Raw genomic sequence first — 14,859 nt, 5'->3', positions numbered from 1 at the left:
GGCCATGCTTTCAATCATCTGGGAGCCAAGCTCTGGAATTCTCTCCTAGATTTTTTCCATCTCTTTCTCTTCCTTTAAGACGCTGCTTAAAACTTGCCTCTTTAACCAAGCTTTTGGCCACCTGTCCAAAATTCTTCTCCTTTGGTTCCATGTTAATTTTTAAATGATCTTGCACTTCAGTATAGTGCCTTCCGATGTTTTCTAATGTTAAGAGACAGTATACAAAAAGTAATGTTTTAATTGCATGAATAAATCTGAAGCATCATTGTTTCTTTTTCTTCAGACTTTTTTTTAAGGTTTTCATTTTCATATGTGCAAAAATATTTTCCTCTTAATATTTAAAAATAGGCTGCTATGCAAAAATTTTTATCAGCATGGCACAAAGAATGTAACAAATAATTACAGTCACCAAAAAGAATGGCTGACTTGGCAAGATTCTGCACTTGCTGCCGCTGATTGATTGTGCTGATTTTTAAATACTTTGGTGCTGTTGGTTTCTTTTTCAAAGTTGCATCATAGAGTCAGTGAATGGTACAGCACAAAAGGAGACCATTTGGGGTGCTTAAGATTGAGTTTAGATAGAATAAATAGAGAAAATGTTCTAATAGCTGTAAGAGGGCACAGATTTCAAGTGATTGGCAAAATAACCAGAGGTGACATGAGGAAAACCTTTTTTATGCAATAAGTGGTTACGATTCGAAAGACACTGCCTAATGAGAGTAGATTTTACTTCAGAGACACGGCTCCTTTTCAACAAGTTTATTCTGAAATGGAAAAGGTTGAATCACCTCAAATGATCTCTCTAATCTTGAACTGTCTTTATTTTTGCAGTGAAAGAACTAGACATGGCCACAGTGGGTGTGGGGTGGTCTTACACTTGTTTAGGATTACAAATAAATGATGGCTATGCAAGCTACATTTGTCAAACTTGCACCTTTTGGAAACCGATGTGTCTGGGCCAACTCATCTGTATCATTCATTGTGACCACTTTAGAGTGGCACATACTGAATGCAAGTTGCCTACATTGAGTAAAGGTTAGGTACAAGATCTATTATCACAAATGGCATTAAAAAAATGTTAAGATATGGAGCTATTTTCAAAGTGATGTACCAAATAAATTGCATTTCCAGTTGCCAAGCTAATGATGTGTTTATATTTTGGAGACCAGGCCTCACTCCGTATGACCCCAACATAATATTATTGGCTATTTGAGCTATCAAAGGCTTCAGTTTAAAATGTGGTCACTAGATATAGTGGAATCAGTAGGTAGGTATTAATCCTCTGAGTTTTTTCTCACTAGTCTGCTCTGTTGAATCAACATTCATTCAACAATGCCACTGCAAAGTTCTTAAATTTCTCCCCTCTACTTATCCTAAAAACTAGCAACTAGGTAATTTTGTTTCAATTAACACAGACTTTATCATATCTTTGGTGTGGGGAATTATATTTAGGAATTTCAGCTATTTATTTAAGAGCATTACTTGCCAAAACAGATCATTTGGTGATTGTTGTCATATGCTGGAAGATTGTGACTGAAGACAGCCACAGCTGTACATGTCAGCCTTCTGGCAGTCATGGGTAATTGGACACCAAGTTTAAGGACAGCATTAATAATATAAAAACAAAAAAACTGCGGATGCTGGAAATCCAAAACAAAAACAGAATTACCTGGAAAAACTCAGCAGGTCTGGCAGCATCGGCGGAGAAGAAAAGAGTTGACGTTTCGAGTCCCCATGACCCTTCGACAGAACTTGAGTTCGAGTCCAGGAAAGAGCTGAAATATAAGCTGGTTTAAGGTGTGTGTGTGGGGGGCGGAGAGATAGAGAGACAGAGAGGTGGAGGGGGTTGGTGTGGTTGTAGGGACAAACAAGCAGTGATAGAAGCAGATCATCAAAAGATGTCAACGACAATAGTACAATAGAACACATAGGTGTTAAAGTTAAAGTTGGTGATATTATCTAAACGAATGTGCTAATTAAGAATGGATGGTAGGGCACTCGAGGTATAGCTCTAGTGGGTTTTCTTTTTTAATAATGGAAATAGGTGGGAAAAGGAAAATCTTTATAATTTATTGGAAAAATTCCCTTTTGGGGTACACACTAACAACACGTTTACAGATGCTGCCTGACCTTTTGAGTATCTCTAGCACTTTCTCTTTGTGTCTCACATTTCACAAACAGTATTTTGCCTTTGCCTATTTGTGATGGTTAATGAGAATTTTCCTTTAAGTATAACTCTTGGAGCATCCAAATTAATGAATCTTTGGGAAGCCAGTTTTCCCTGGAAATTATCAAAACTATATTAGACTCTTCAGGTCTGACAGCATCTGTGGACAGAAAGACAGAGTTAATATTTTGAGTCCGCATGACTCTTCTTCAGAGCTAAAAGGAGGTAGAAATGCAGTGAAATATATACTGTTTAAGGGAGGTGGAACAGGTGAAGCTGGGTAGAAACAAAAACAGAATTACCTGGAAAAGCTCAGCAGGTCTGGCAGCATGGGCTGGATAGAAGGCCAGCAGTAGGTGGAGGCAAAGGAGAGATTATGAAAGCTGTCATAAACAAAAGGTCAAGGGGTTGTTAATAGTGGTGATACTGGCTAAAGGAGGTGCTAATGGTGACGTTAAGAGTGGAAAGCAAAATGTGATAATGACAGGATCAGGGTAAGCACCCTGGAAAGTGACAGATGGCCCTAGTAGTGGTGGGCTGGGGGGGCGGTGGTGAGAAAAAAGATCGAAAAGGCTGAAAGCTAAGGATAAAACAATGAATAAAAATGCAAATAAATTTTAAAAATAAGTGGGAAAGAAATAAATTAAAATTAAAAAATAAAAACAAATGCAGAAAAACGGGGGAGGATCAAAACAGGGTGGGATGGAGGAAAGAGTTCATGGTCTGAAGTTGTTGAACTTAACATTAATTCCGGAAGGCTGTAAAGTGTCTAATCGGAAGATGAGGTGCTGTTCCTCCAGTTTGCTTTGAGCTTCACTTAGAACATTGCAGCAGGCCAAGGTTGGACGCCATGTGGGCATGAGTGCAGAGTGGTGTGTTGAAATGGCAAGTGACAGGAAGGTCTGGGTCATTCTTGCGGACAGACCGAAGGTGTTCCACACAGTGGTCACCCAGTCTGCGTTTGGCCTCTCCAACAAAGAGGAGACTGCATTGGGAGCAGCGAATGCAGTACATCAAATTGAAGGAAGTGCAAGTGCACTTGAAAGGAGTGTTTGGGCCCTTGGATAGTGAGGAGGGGGGAAGTAAAGGGGCAGGTGTTACACCATCTGTGATTGCATGGGAAGTTGCCGTGGGAGGAGGTTGAGGTATTGGGGGTGATGTGATGGAGGAGTGGACCAGGGTATCTCGGAGGGAATGGTCCCTATGGAATGCCGACAGGGAAGTTGATGGGAAGATGTGTTTGGTGGTGGCTTCATGCTGGAGTTGACGGAAATGGCAGAGGATGATCCTTTGAATGCAGAGGCTAGTAGGGTGAAAAGTAAGGATAAGGGGGAACCTATCATGGATCTGGGAGGGAGAGGAAGGTGCGAGGGCAGAGACACGGGAGATGGGTTGGACACGGTTAAGGGCCCTGTTTTTGTTTGTTTTAGATTTCCGGCATCCGCAGTATTTTGCCTTTATATTAGACTCTTCATTGTCTCTTGGATTAGTAGACTGTAACTTCTTTTGATCCTTGTTGAAAGGTTCAACTGCAATCCTCTGAGAGAAATCATTCTAACTTTCTTGCCTGAACATTTCAACTCAGTAGGGTTGTCAGTTAATCCAAAGTTTGCTTGACTATAATTAGTATGGCGTTATACCTGATTATGTACTATGAAAACATGCAGCTGAATACCATGTTCGTCAACACACCTAAATTCTGCCATGCAAATTGCATAGGTAACCTTACGTTTTTGATATAATTGGATCTTTATTTGCGTATGCATTTAAAGGTATCTAAATCAATTCCATAAATGTAATCTGTATCATTTGGTTTCCCATCAATGTATCTTTTTTTGAGAGATTGTAATTCAACAGTAATCCCAAAGCAATGTGGTGTAGCAGAATGGGTGCATGTTTGCATTTGCAATTCTGCATACTGTTCTTGATTTCAATTATGGTACTTTAGGATGTTGCTAGATAGAAAGCTGACACTACTGTGAAGCATAGAAAGGAGAAGAAAAAATAAAGTAATGCTTTTATTATGCTTCCTTTATGGAACTTGGGATAGTTTTTGTTGTGTACCAATGTGGACGATTGCAAATTTAAAAAAATTAATTGGTTATATTAAAGGTAATTTTTTTTCAAAATACCATTTTATTTTCAGTTACATCTCCCAAGTTTAACTTTTAGTTTTAAAAAAAATTTCACCAAATTGTGCAGTCATGTTAAGAGTCATAATGAAACATATGATTCCATTAGCTAAATTTAAACAGCAGGAGCAACAACTTGTATTTGTAAGCACCTTTAAATAAAATGCCCCAAAGCGCTTCACAGGCATTATAAAATAATAAAGTTTTGAAATTGAATGCACTACTTTTTAAAACAATATGCAGCAGATGTTGGAAATACTCAGCAGGTCTGGTAGCATTAGTGGGAAGAGAAACAACGTTAATGTTTTTAATAAAGGATCATCGACCTGAAATGTGCACTCTCTTCACAGAGATTGCCAGACCTGCTGAGTATTTTCTGAACCATCTCTTGTTGTCTTATCACCTTAGTTTCTTTAACTTTCTGAACTTTGTAATACAGCCCAAGTTCACTGATTTTTTTTTTACTGCAATGAATTTGGGGAATTCTGATTTCTTAAAGTGAATAATGTTCTCACTTAAATTTCATGGATTTTCTTACCTTAAATGTTTTATTTGTTCATGGGATGTAAGCATTAATGGCAAGGCCAGCATTTATTATCCATCTCTAATTGCCCTTGAGAAAGTGATGGTGAGCTGTCGCCTTGAACCACTGCAATCCAGGTGGTGTAAGTACTCCCACTGTGCTCTTAGCAAGGGACTTGTAGCATTTTGACTTGGCAACGAAGTGGTGTTCCCATGCATCTGCTGCCCTTGTCTTTCTAGGTGATAGAAGATGCAAGTTTGATAGATGCTGTTGAAGGAGTCTTTGAGTTGCTGCAGTGCATCTTGTAGTGATGCTGCTGCCACTGTGTGCCTGTGGTGGAGAGAGTGAATATTTAAGGTGGTGGTAGGGGTGCTAATCAAATGGGCTTTTGTCCTGGATGGTGTCGAGTTTCATGAGTGTTGGAGTTACGTTTATTCAGGCAAGTAGAGAGAATTGTATCATGCCGCTTTGTTGGATAAGATTTGGGGAGTCAGGAGGTGAGTTACTTGCAGAGTTCCCAGACTCTGACCTGCTCTTGCAGTCACAGTGTAGCCACAATATTCATTCAGCTGAAAATGATTGGCCCTAGGAAACTGTGCTGAGGAACTTCTGCAGTGATATCCAGGGCTATGATTGGAATCATACCCAGCACAAAGGAAGACTATTGTGACTGCTGGAGGCTAACCAGAGGAGTGTTTTCCCTCTGAATTTCATTAACTTCATTTTTGCTAGAGCTCCTTGATGTTACACTCAGTCAAATGCTGCCTTGATGTCAAAGGCAGTCATTTTCACCTTGCCTCTGAAATTCTGTTGTTTTGTCCATGTTTGGATTGCAGTTCTAATGAGGTTTGGAGCCAATTGGCCCTGGCAGAACTCAAACTGAGCATTGGTGAACAGGTTGTAGCTGAGTAAGTGCCACTTGACAGCGCTGTTGATGACACCTTCCATCACTTTGCTGATGACTGAGAGTAGACCAATGGGTGTGACAATTGGCTGGCTTGGATTTGTCCTTCTTTATGTAGACAGGGCCTATCTGGGCAATTTTCTACATTATCAGGTAGATGCCAGTGTTGTAGCTGAACTGGAGCAGCATGTTGGGATCTCCCATAATTGAGAATGGGAGTGTTTTGTGGAACCTCCTCCTCCAGTTAGTTGTTTAATTTTCCTCCACCATTTACGACTGCATATGGCAGGGCTTCAGAGCTTTCGTCAGACCTGTTGTTTGTGCAATCACTTAGCAAAGTAGCATGCTATTAAGAGAGACGTTAAGCATGCATGTGGTCCTGTCTTTTAACTTCACCAGGTTGACACCTCATTTTTAGGTATGCCTGGTACTGCTCCCGACCTGTTCTCCCATGCTAAACCAGGGTTGGCCCCCTGACTTGATGGTGATGGTAGAGTGAAGGATATCTTTGTCCATGAGGTTACAGCTGTGGTTGAGTACAATCTTGCTGCATCTAATGGCTCAAAGCACCAGTTGGATACCCAGAATTAAAATGCTAGATCTATTCTGAATCGATCTTCAGGTGATAGTGCTGCACAACATGATGGAAAGTGTCTTCAGTGTGAAGACAGGACTCTATCTCCACAAGGACCATGTTATGGTCACTCCTACAATCCAATCATGGACAGATGCAGGTAGATTGCTGAGGATAAGGTCAAATAGGTTTTTCCCTGGTTTGGTGTGCTCCACCTGCTGTAAGCCCAGTCTGACAGATATGTCCTTAGGACTTGACCAAATCAGTCACTTGTGTTTTTACCGAACCACTGTTGAAGCCCCCACCCAGAGTACATTCTGTACTCTCGCTGTCCTCTGTCTTCCAAATAATGTTCGACATGGAGGATTACGGAGTCATCAACCAGGGAGGGGACATAGGTGGTAATCAGCAGAAGGTGCCTTGCCCATGTTTTGCCTGTGGCCTTGGGGACCAGTTACAATGATGAGGGCTCCCAGGGTCAGTCCCTCCTGACTGCATATCCCCATGGCACCACCTCTAGTGAGTCTGTCCTGATGGTGGGACAGGACATAACCAATGAGGTAATGAAGGAGTCTGGTATATTGGCAGTAAGGGTTGATTTTAGGAGGATGACGTCCTGGCTGTTGCTTGACTAGTGTGTGAGACAGCTCTTCAAATTTTTGGCATAAGTTCCCAAATGTTAGCGAGGAGAACTTTGCAGGGTCAACTGGTTAGAGTGTGCTTTTTGTCATTTGTAGAGCTTAATGTTGGGACATCTGCCCAGTTCTATTATTCTTCAACTTTTCTGTAGTGGTTTGATTCAACTGAGTGTCTTGCTGGGCCATTTTGGATGAGAGTCAACCACATTGCTGTGGGTCTGGAGTTACTTGCAGGCCAGACCGGGTAAGGATGGCAGACTTCTTTCCCTGTAGGATATTAGTGAGCGAGATTGGGTTTTACAACAATGCAGTAGTTTCCTGAATTAACTAAGGTTAGGTTCCCCCAGCTGTCTTAGTGGTATTTGAACTCGTGCCTCCTGAGCGTTAATCCAAGCCCCTCAATTGCTCTTCCAGTAACATTACCACTATGTCACCGTTCCCATCGGTATTGCCATTGGCGTTGTTTACATTCAAAATATCTTTTTTATGCCTTAATTCTACTGGTGTGTAATTTCAAGTTAGTGCCAAGTGAACATTGAGATAGGGATTCCTAACTGGGGTCCATCAAAAATAAGAAAACTTTTATCCTTAGATTAACTGTTTACTTTCTGGAAGAAGTGTCTACTTTTGTCTGAGTTTGTTACCTATCTCCATAAGATCACTATATTCTTAAGGTGATTCATTCTTGTGAAGCACTTTGAACACATGAAAAGGCATTTAATACTACTAAAGGCACTTAGGTCTCAACATGAGTTCAACTGCATAGTGACTGTCACATGACCAATCATCCAGAGTGGAGAGCAGTGAAGGTACCAGCTGTGAGGGTGTCAGTCATCTGAAGTAGTTTCCTAAAACCACTTCCGCCTTATGGCAACATTATATGTTACTTCAATGTTAGTATATGTGCAATGGAAGACTTTTTTTTTAAAAAGAACGCACTTCAATTGGGATAGGAAGCCATCTAATTGGTATTTACTGTTGGTTTGAGAATTCTTGCTCATTACCAACAAGTTTCACATTTAAGTAAAGCAGAAATAGTAAGCATACATTTCATTGTATAGCTGATTATTACATAGCTAAAGCTTTTGTACTTTGGGGTCCTTGGAATTTTGATAACAGGGAGTGGGGCCTCAGAAGTGAATGGTTGAGAACTGCTACCTTAGGATGCAACTACCAGCCCATATCCAACTTTGCTATCATCATGCCAATGCATTTCTGGAATGCAAGTTATCTATCAAGACTTTGTTCATTCTTTGTTTACGATACAGTACTTAATGGTAAGATAGGAAGAAGACATTGTAATGCTTGATAAAAAGGGCACCTTGAATTCTATTTGAGTGATTTTAGTGTCATTCACTCACTTGTCATCATTATCAGATGTACAAGTTTACCTTGGTTGATAGTTTCGAGTTTCTAACCCAATCCAAATAATTAATTTTTTCATGCTTTAACATTTTTGCAGCATTCATTAACCAGTGGCATCAAGAATCCAAGGACAAAGTAATGATGCTGTTGCTGACCCATCTCCCCTTACTGAAGCCAGGAAATATTGATGCAAAAATGGAGTACATGAAACTTTTACCTAAAATCTTGGCTCATTCAATTGAGAACAATCAGCATATTGAGGAGAGCAGACAACTCTTATCCTATGCTTTGATCCATCCAGCCACCTCACTGGAGGACAGAAATGCACTAGCCATGTGGCTCAACCATTTAGAGGATCGCACCTCTAATTATGGAAACCAGAGCAGAGGACGTCCAGATTCGATGGATTATGGGCAAACTCTTTATTATCACCAAAGACAGAACTCTGATGACAAGCTCAATGGTTGGCAGAGTCTACGTGATTCTGGGATCTGTGTGTCTGCTTCTAACTGGCCAGATAAAAACCAGGCTTGTGAGAATGGACATTTGCCACTTTATTCTTCTACGTCTGTACCTACAACAATCAACACTATTGGGACTAGCACAACCACAAGTGAGTATAAAATGCAGTTGATTTTATACTTTGATTCAATGTTTCAAGCTTTTGGAAAAATGTTAATATATTCCAGCAACTTGCAAAATATAAGTTTAATTTTTGATAAATCAATCTGTTACTAAAGGAAAATAGTTATAGTTAAACTATATGTAGCGGTAACTTCAGACATTTCTGCTATACTTTTCAAAATTCTGGTGTGTACTTTAGCAACTTTATCCTAAAAAGGTAAATTTTAAAACAGCAAACTAAAGCTGCATTGAGTTTCAGTTTATAAATTGCACAGAAGTAACATAATATTCATTTGATTCAGTTTTTAAACTCTCACTGCTGCACTTAGATTTTACTACTTATTCTCTTGGTTTATATGTTCCTAAGGCAGCTGCATGAACATGATATAAATGTCTCTGACGTTCTTCTAGTTCCAGTCTCTGCCAAGAAAAGGTTGAAACGCTTGAATAGAAGATAGTAATGCATCAGGATGTGGCTTGGAATTGCAGAGATCTCACAGTTATACAAATGAGATTTCTACAGTTTGAAGACACCTGTTCCCACAAAGTAATGCAACCTTACATTGGATTATCTTTCTAATAAGGTAAAAACAAAAAACTGCAGATGCTGGAAATCCAAAACAAAAACAGAATTACCTGGAAAAACTCAGCAGGTCCGGCAGCATCAGCGGAGAAGAATAGAGTTGACGTTTCGAGTCCTCATGACCCTTCAAGAGAACTGAGTGAATATTAGGAGAGGGGTGAAATATAAGCTGGTTTAAGGTGGGGGGGGTGTGGGTGTGGTTGTAGGGACAAGCAAACTGATCAAAAGATGTCACAGACAAAAGAACAAAGAGGTGTTAAAGGTGGTGATATCTAAATGAATGTGCTAATTAAGAATGGCAGGGCACTCAAGGTACAGCTCTAGTGGGAGTGGGGTGGAAAGACTAGCAGGGCATAAAAGATTTAAAAATAATGGAAATAGGTGGGAAAAGAAAAATCTACATAAATTATTGGAAAAAACAAAAGGAAGGGGGAAGAAACAGAAAGGGGGTGGGGATGGAGGAGGGAGTTCAAGATCTAAAGTTGTTGAATTCAATATTCAGTCTGGAAGGCTGTAAAGTGCCTAGTCAGAAGATGAGGTGCTGTTCCTCCAGTTTGCATTGGGCTTCACTGGAACAATCCAGCAAACCAAGCACAGACATGTGGGCAAGAGAGCAGGGTGGAGTGTTAAAATGGCAAGCGACGGGGAGGTTTGGGTCTTTCTTACGGACAGACCACAGATGTTCTGCAAAGCGGTCACCCAGTTTACGTTTGGTGTCTCCAATGTAGAGGAGACCGCATTGGGAGCAACGAATGCAGTAGACTAAGTTGGGGGAAATGCAAGTGAAATGCTGCTTCACTTGAAAGGAGTGTTTGGGCCCTTGGATGTTGAGGAGAGAGGAAGTGAAGGGGCAGGTGTTGCATCTTTTGCGTGGGCAAGGGGAGGTGCCATAGGTAGGGGTTGAGGAGTAGGGGGTGATGGAGGAGTGGACCAGGGTGTCCTGGAGGGAACGATCCCTACGGAATGCCGCCGGGTGGGTGAAGGGAAGATGTGTTTGGTGATGGCATCATGCTGGAATTGGCGGAGGATGATCCTTTGAATGTGGAGGCTGGTGGGGTGATAAGTGAGGACAAGGGGGACCCTATCATGTTTCTGGGAGGGAGGAGAAGGCGTGAGGGCGGATGTGCGGGAGATGGGCCGGACACGGTTGAGGGCCCTGTCAGCGACCGTGGGTGGAAAACCTTGGTTAAGGAAGAAGGAGGACATGTCAGAGGAACTGTTTTTGAAGGTAGCATCATCAGAACAGATGCGACGGAGGCGAAGGAACTGAGAGAATGGGATGGTCTCCGTCTACATTGGAGGGACCAAATGTAAACTGGGCGACCGTTTTGCAGAACACCTGCGGTCTGTCCACAAGAAAGACCCAAACCTCCCTGTTGCTTGCCATTTTAACACTCCACCCTGCTCTCTTGCCCACATGTCTGTCCTTGGCTTGCTGCATTGTTCCAGTGAAGCCCAACGCAAACTGGAGGAACAGCACCTCATCTTCTGACTAGGCACTTTACAGCCTTCCGAACTGAATATTGAATTCAACAACTTTAGATCTTGAGCTCCCTCCTCCATCCCCACTCCCTTTCCGTTTCTTCCCCCTTCCTTTTGTTTTTTCCAGTAGTTTATATAGATTTTTCTTTTCCCACCTATTTCCATTATTTTTAAATCTTTTATGCCCTGCTAGTCTTTTCACCCCACCCCCACTAGAGCTGTACCTGGAGTGCCCTGCCATCCATTCTTAATTAGCACATTCGTTTAGATAATATTACTACCTTCAACACCTCTTTGTTTTTTTGTCTGTGACATCTTTTGATTATCTGCTCCTATCACTGCTTACTTGTCCCTACAACCGCCCCCCCCCCACCCACCTTAAACCAGCTTATATTTCACCCCTCTCCTAATATTCACTCAGTTCTGTTAAAAGGTCATGAGGACTCGAAATGTCAACTCTTATCTTCTCCGCTGATGTTGCCAGACCTGCTGAGTTTTTCCAGGTAATTCTGTTTTTGTTTTGTAATAAGGTACCTTGGTTGATTCAGAACCTGGCGCGAAGATTTATTGGATCCAAATTTTCTGTTGTCCTTTCGAAAACTTAACAAGAGAGGTGCAAATAAAAGTACTGTATTAGGTGTGAAATGACTAAATATCCAGGTAGTGCAAAGGTTATGTTAAGGAAAAATAGCACTTCATTTGTACTGTAAATACTGACAGTGTTTTACAATAGCTTTTTACCAGTGCTCGATCTGTAGAGTGAAGGCCCTTGCTTCTCAAGATAACTTTGTTTTATTCCACTTTGTTCTGGTGTCACTGACATCCTGTGAGCCACATTTATACTATAGCTGTTGTCTTGGTGTAAAATTAATTGTCTTGGGTTAAAACTGCATGAATGTTAGTGTTGTAGTGTAGATGTATCTTTAGACTGTGACTTTCACAGCTTTGGGTTTGGATTTATAGGTAATGAAATCAATAACATGGAAGTTCAGTTCTTTGCCACCTGGAGAGAAATGAGTGGAGGGACAAATGTTAACCCTTGGTGCAGCAGTTTTAAATTTGCTGAGATTTTTTTAAGCCGGTGGTGGTGTTACAATCCCCATAGAGACTGCTAACTTTTAAAAAGTGACATGAATTTTCCAGTGACTGATGCAAAGGATCGCATGACAAGATTTCACATCTTAAGACTTTTACTGTAATAAACTAACTAAAATTGACAGCGACTAAACATTACTTAGGCAACTAATACATAAACTACTGAAAAAGTATTCCTTATTAACTGCTTAACATATTGAAAACCCCATGCCACTTTTATACAGTACACCGCACTCTCAGCAGAAATGTAGCCTTGTGTATGAAGTCTAAAGCTCCTCCTGGCTTTAACAAGATCTCCCTTCCCTGCCCCACCAGGGTGAATCTTCCTGTAGCAAGGTACCCTCTGGCAACTCCTTGGTCTTTAACTCTCCACAAGCCTTGTTTCTTCAAACTGGGAATCCATCCTCACCAGTGTTCTGCTTGGGGCTTAACCTAAAACAGTCATTTTCTTCTGCCTGGCATAACAGCATTCCCCAAACTGTTGATCTAGCAGCCTCAGAGTCTGTGAGCCTCCATTGTGTCAGGGAGTTCAAACTTGCACCTTACGTTTACATTTTGACCCACGTCTCTCTCCCCATGGCAGCTAGGTCATGAGCTGTCTCTAGGCAGATTTCATAGGAGATCACGTCCCCTATTAGTTAGCAGCTCCATTATTATTGTAGCATGCGATGAACTGTGAGGAAGATAGTGAAGGACTTCAAGAGGACATAGTCTGGTGGAAAGGTGACAGATGAAATTTAATGCAGTCAAGTGTGAAGTGATAAATTTTGGCAGGAAGAATGAGACAAGGCAATATAAAATAAAGGGCACAATCCTAAAGGAGGTGCAGGAACATAGAGACCTTGGGATATGTGTGCATAAATCAGCAAAGATGGTAGGGCAGTTTGAGAAAGTGGAGTAAAAAGGCATATGGCATCCTGGGCTTTATAAATAGAGACATAGAGAACAAAGCAAAGTTATGATTACCCTTTTTAAATCAGCTTCAGCAGGAGTATTGTGTCCAATTCTGGACATCCTTTAGGAAGGATGTGAATGCCATGTAAATCTTTTCTGTACCCTCTCCAAGAGTACTTCCAGGCTTGAGAGACTTCAATTTTACAGAAAGATTGGAGAAGCTGGGATTGTTCTCCTTGGAGAAGAAAAGATTGAGAGGAGATTTGATGGTGGTGCTCAAAATCATGAGTGGTCTGGACAGAGTAGATAAGGAGAAATTGTTCCCATTGGAGGAAGGCTTGGGAACCAGATGACACCGATTTAAGATGATTGGCAAAAGAACTAATAGTGACATGAGGAAAAACTTCTATGTAGCAAGTGGTTAAGATCTGGAATATGTTGCCTGAGTGTGGTGGAGGCAGATTCAATTGTACCTTTCAAAAGAGAATTGGATAAGCACACAAAGATTTGCAGGACCTCTGGGAAAGGGAAGGAGAGTGGGAATAACTGAGTTGCTCTTGCCAATATCTGACACAGATGGTAGAATCATAGGTTACATAATCAGAATGGTAGAAGGTGAACTAGATAGATTTTCTTCATCCTTGCCACGCAATCCCTATTTGCTACTCAATAAAATGTCCCAAAGCCAACATTCCCAATTGAATATGATCAAAATATTTTACGATCTTTAAATTCTAATAATGGTGACAAGAATCTGATCATAGTTAGACACATGAATAGAATAAACACCCCCACAGTCTGAAAGTTTCAATAATAGGGCTGTTATGTAGTTGAATGACATAACCTTTAGCCGTCATGATTTTACCACTGTTCCAAAAACATCTGATTAGCATCATCCTACCCTATCTTCAAATGACTCTTCAAAACCTATTTCTTCCACCTTGCGTTTAGTCATCTCTTCTAATTCCTATTTCCTGCTTGGTGTCTAATTTTTTTTTCGCCCTTGCTCAACTAATTCAGCATAAGATCTGTTTTTTTTTTCTGGATTCAGTTACTCAGCTGCTCGATGAATAAACTTCAAACCATAAGGCATTTCAAAACATCAGTTGTATTTTGTCAGAAAACTGTTAACTTGGTGAATAAGATTGTTACTGGCTTCTAAATTAAAGAAATTTATTTTCTTCCAGTACAATTAACACCTTAAATTAAAATAAGGTTAGATATGATTTTTGGTTTTCAACTTTTTACAAATAATGACGGTGTTTCTTTGGGATGTGGAAAATCAGAATACGTACCAAGTTCTAAAAGTAGTATTGCGAAGCAGTTAAAATATAGTGATCCTTTGTACTACCATAATATCAGTCAGCTGCATTAAACTTGGTGATTATTTAAAGACCCATGTACTGTTAGTTTGAAGCAGTGCTGGCTACTACTATGACTGATCTGGCGAATTTAATTAGTGCCTTTGACGTTAATGTTGAAATTGAAAAACAAACAAGTAGACATCTCTACAACGCTATCTTTGTTTCCTCAGCCAAATAATTTCCATTTGGTAAAAAGCAGCTTTAACATGACAAATGCATCTTTACAACTACTTGCCAGAATAGCTGAACATTTGCTTTGATTTCTTTTTCATGATTTGCTCAGTTTCATCTGAGCAATGTGGGAAGGGTTTACTTAATACTATTCACAATAGCATACATTTTGTAATAGTTTTTAATAAACACTGCACATTATGTTCATGATTTGAAAATTATTGCACACTGCCTTTTATTGAGGAACACATTAATTGAGATCTTAGAATGTGTTCTAATAAATAAAATTTTAAGAGCAATAATTGTTCAAAATATATATTGTAAGTGTCAGGGCAACTTTCTT

General features: G+C 40.4%; 1 protein-coding gene across 7 annotated transcripts in view; it reads left to right on the top strand.

Annotated features, from left to right (window-relative positions):
- Nucleotides 1–14,859, top strand: part of samd4a (sterile alpha motif domain containing 4A) — a 237,543-nt gene that overhangs the window by 100,302 nt on the left and 122,382 nt on the right. For all 7 annotated transcript variants that reach the window (XM_041214020.1, XM_041214018.1, XM_041214014.1 and 4 more), the window contains one exon: nt 8,401–8,916. In XM_041214020.1, the coding sequence (XP_041069954.1) occupies nt 8,401–8,916 (516 nt within the window). The remainder of the gene's footprint in view (nt 1–8,400; nt 8,917–14,859) is intronic.

This window comes from Carcharodon carcharias, chromosome 20 (assembly GCF_017639515.1).
Source record: "Carcharodon carcharias isolate sCarCar2 chromosome 20, sCarCar2.pri, whole genome shotgun sequence".
Taxonomy (NCBI): Eukaryota; Metazoa; Chordata; class Chondrichthyes; order Lamniformes; family Lamnidae; genus Carcharodon; species Carcharodon carcharias.
Note: the sequence above shows the minus strand (reverse complement) of the source record. Positions and strands in the feature narration are given on the sequence as shown.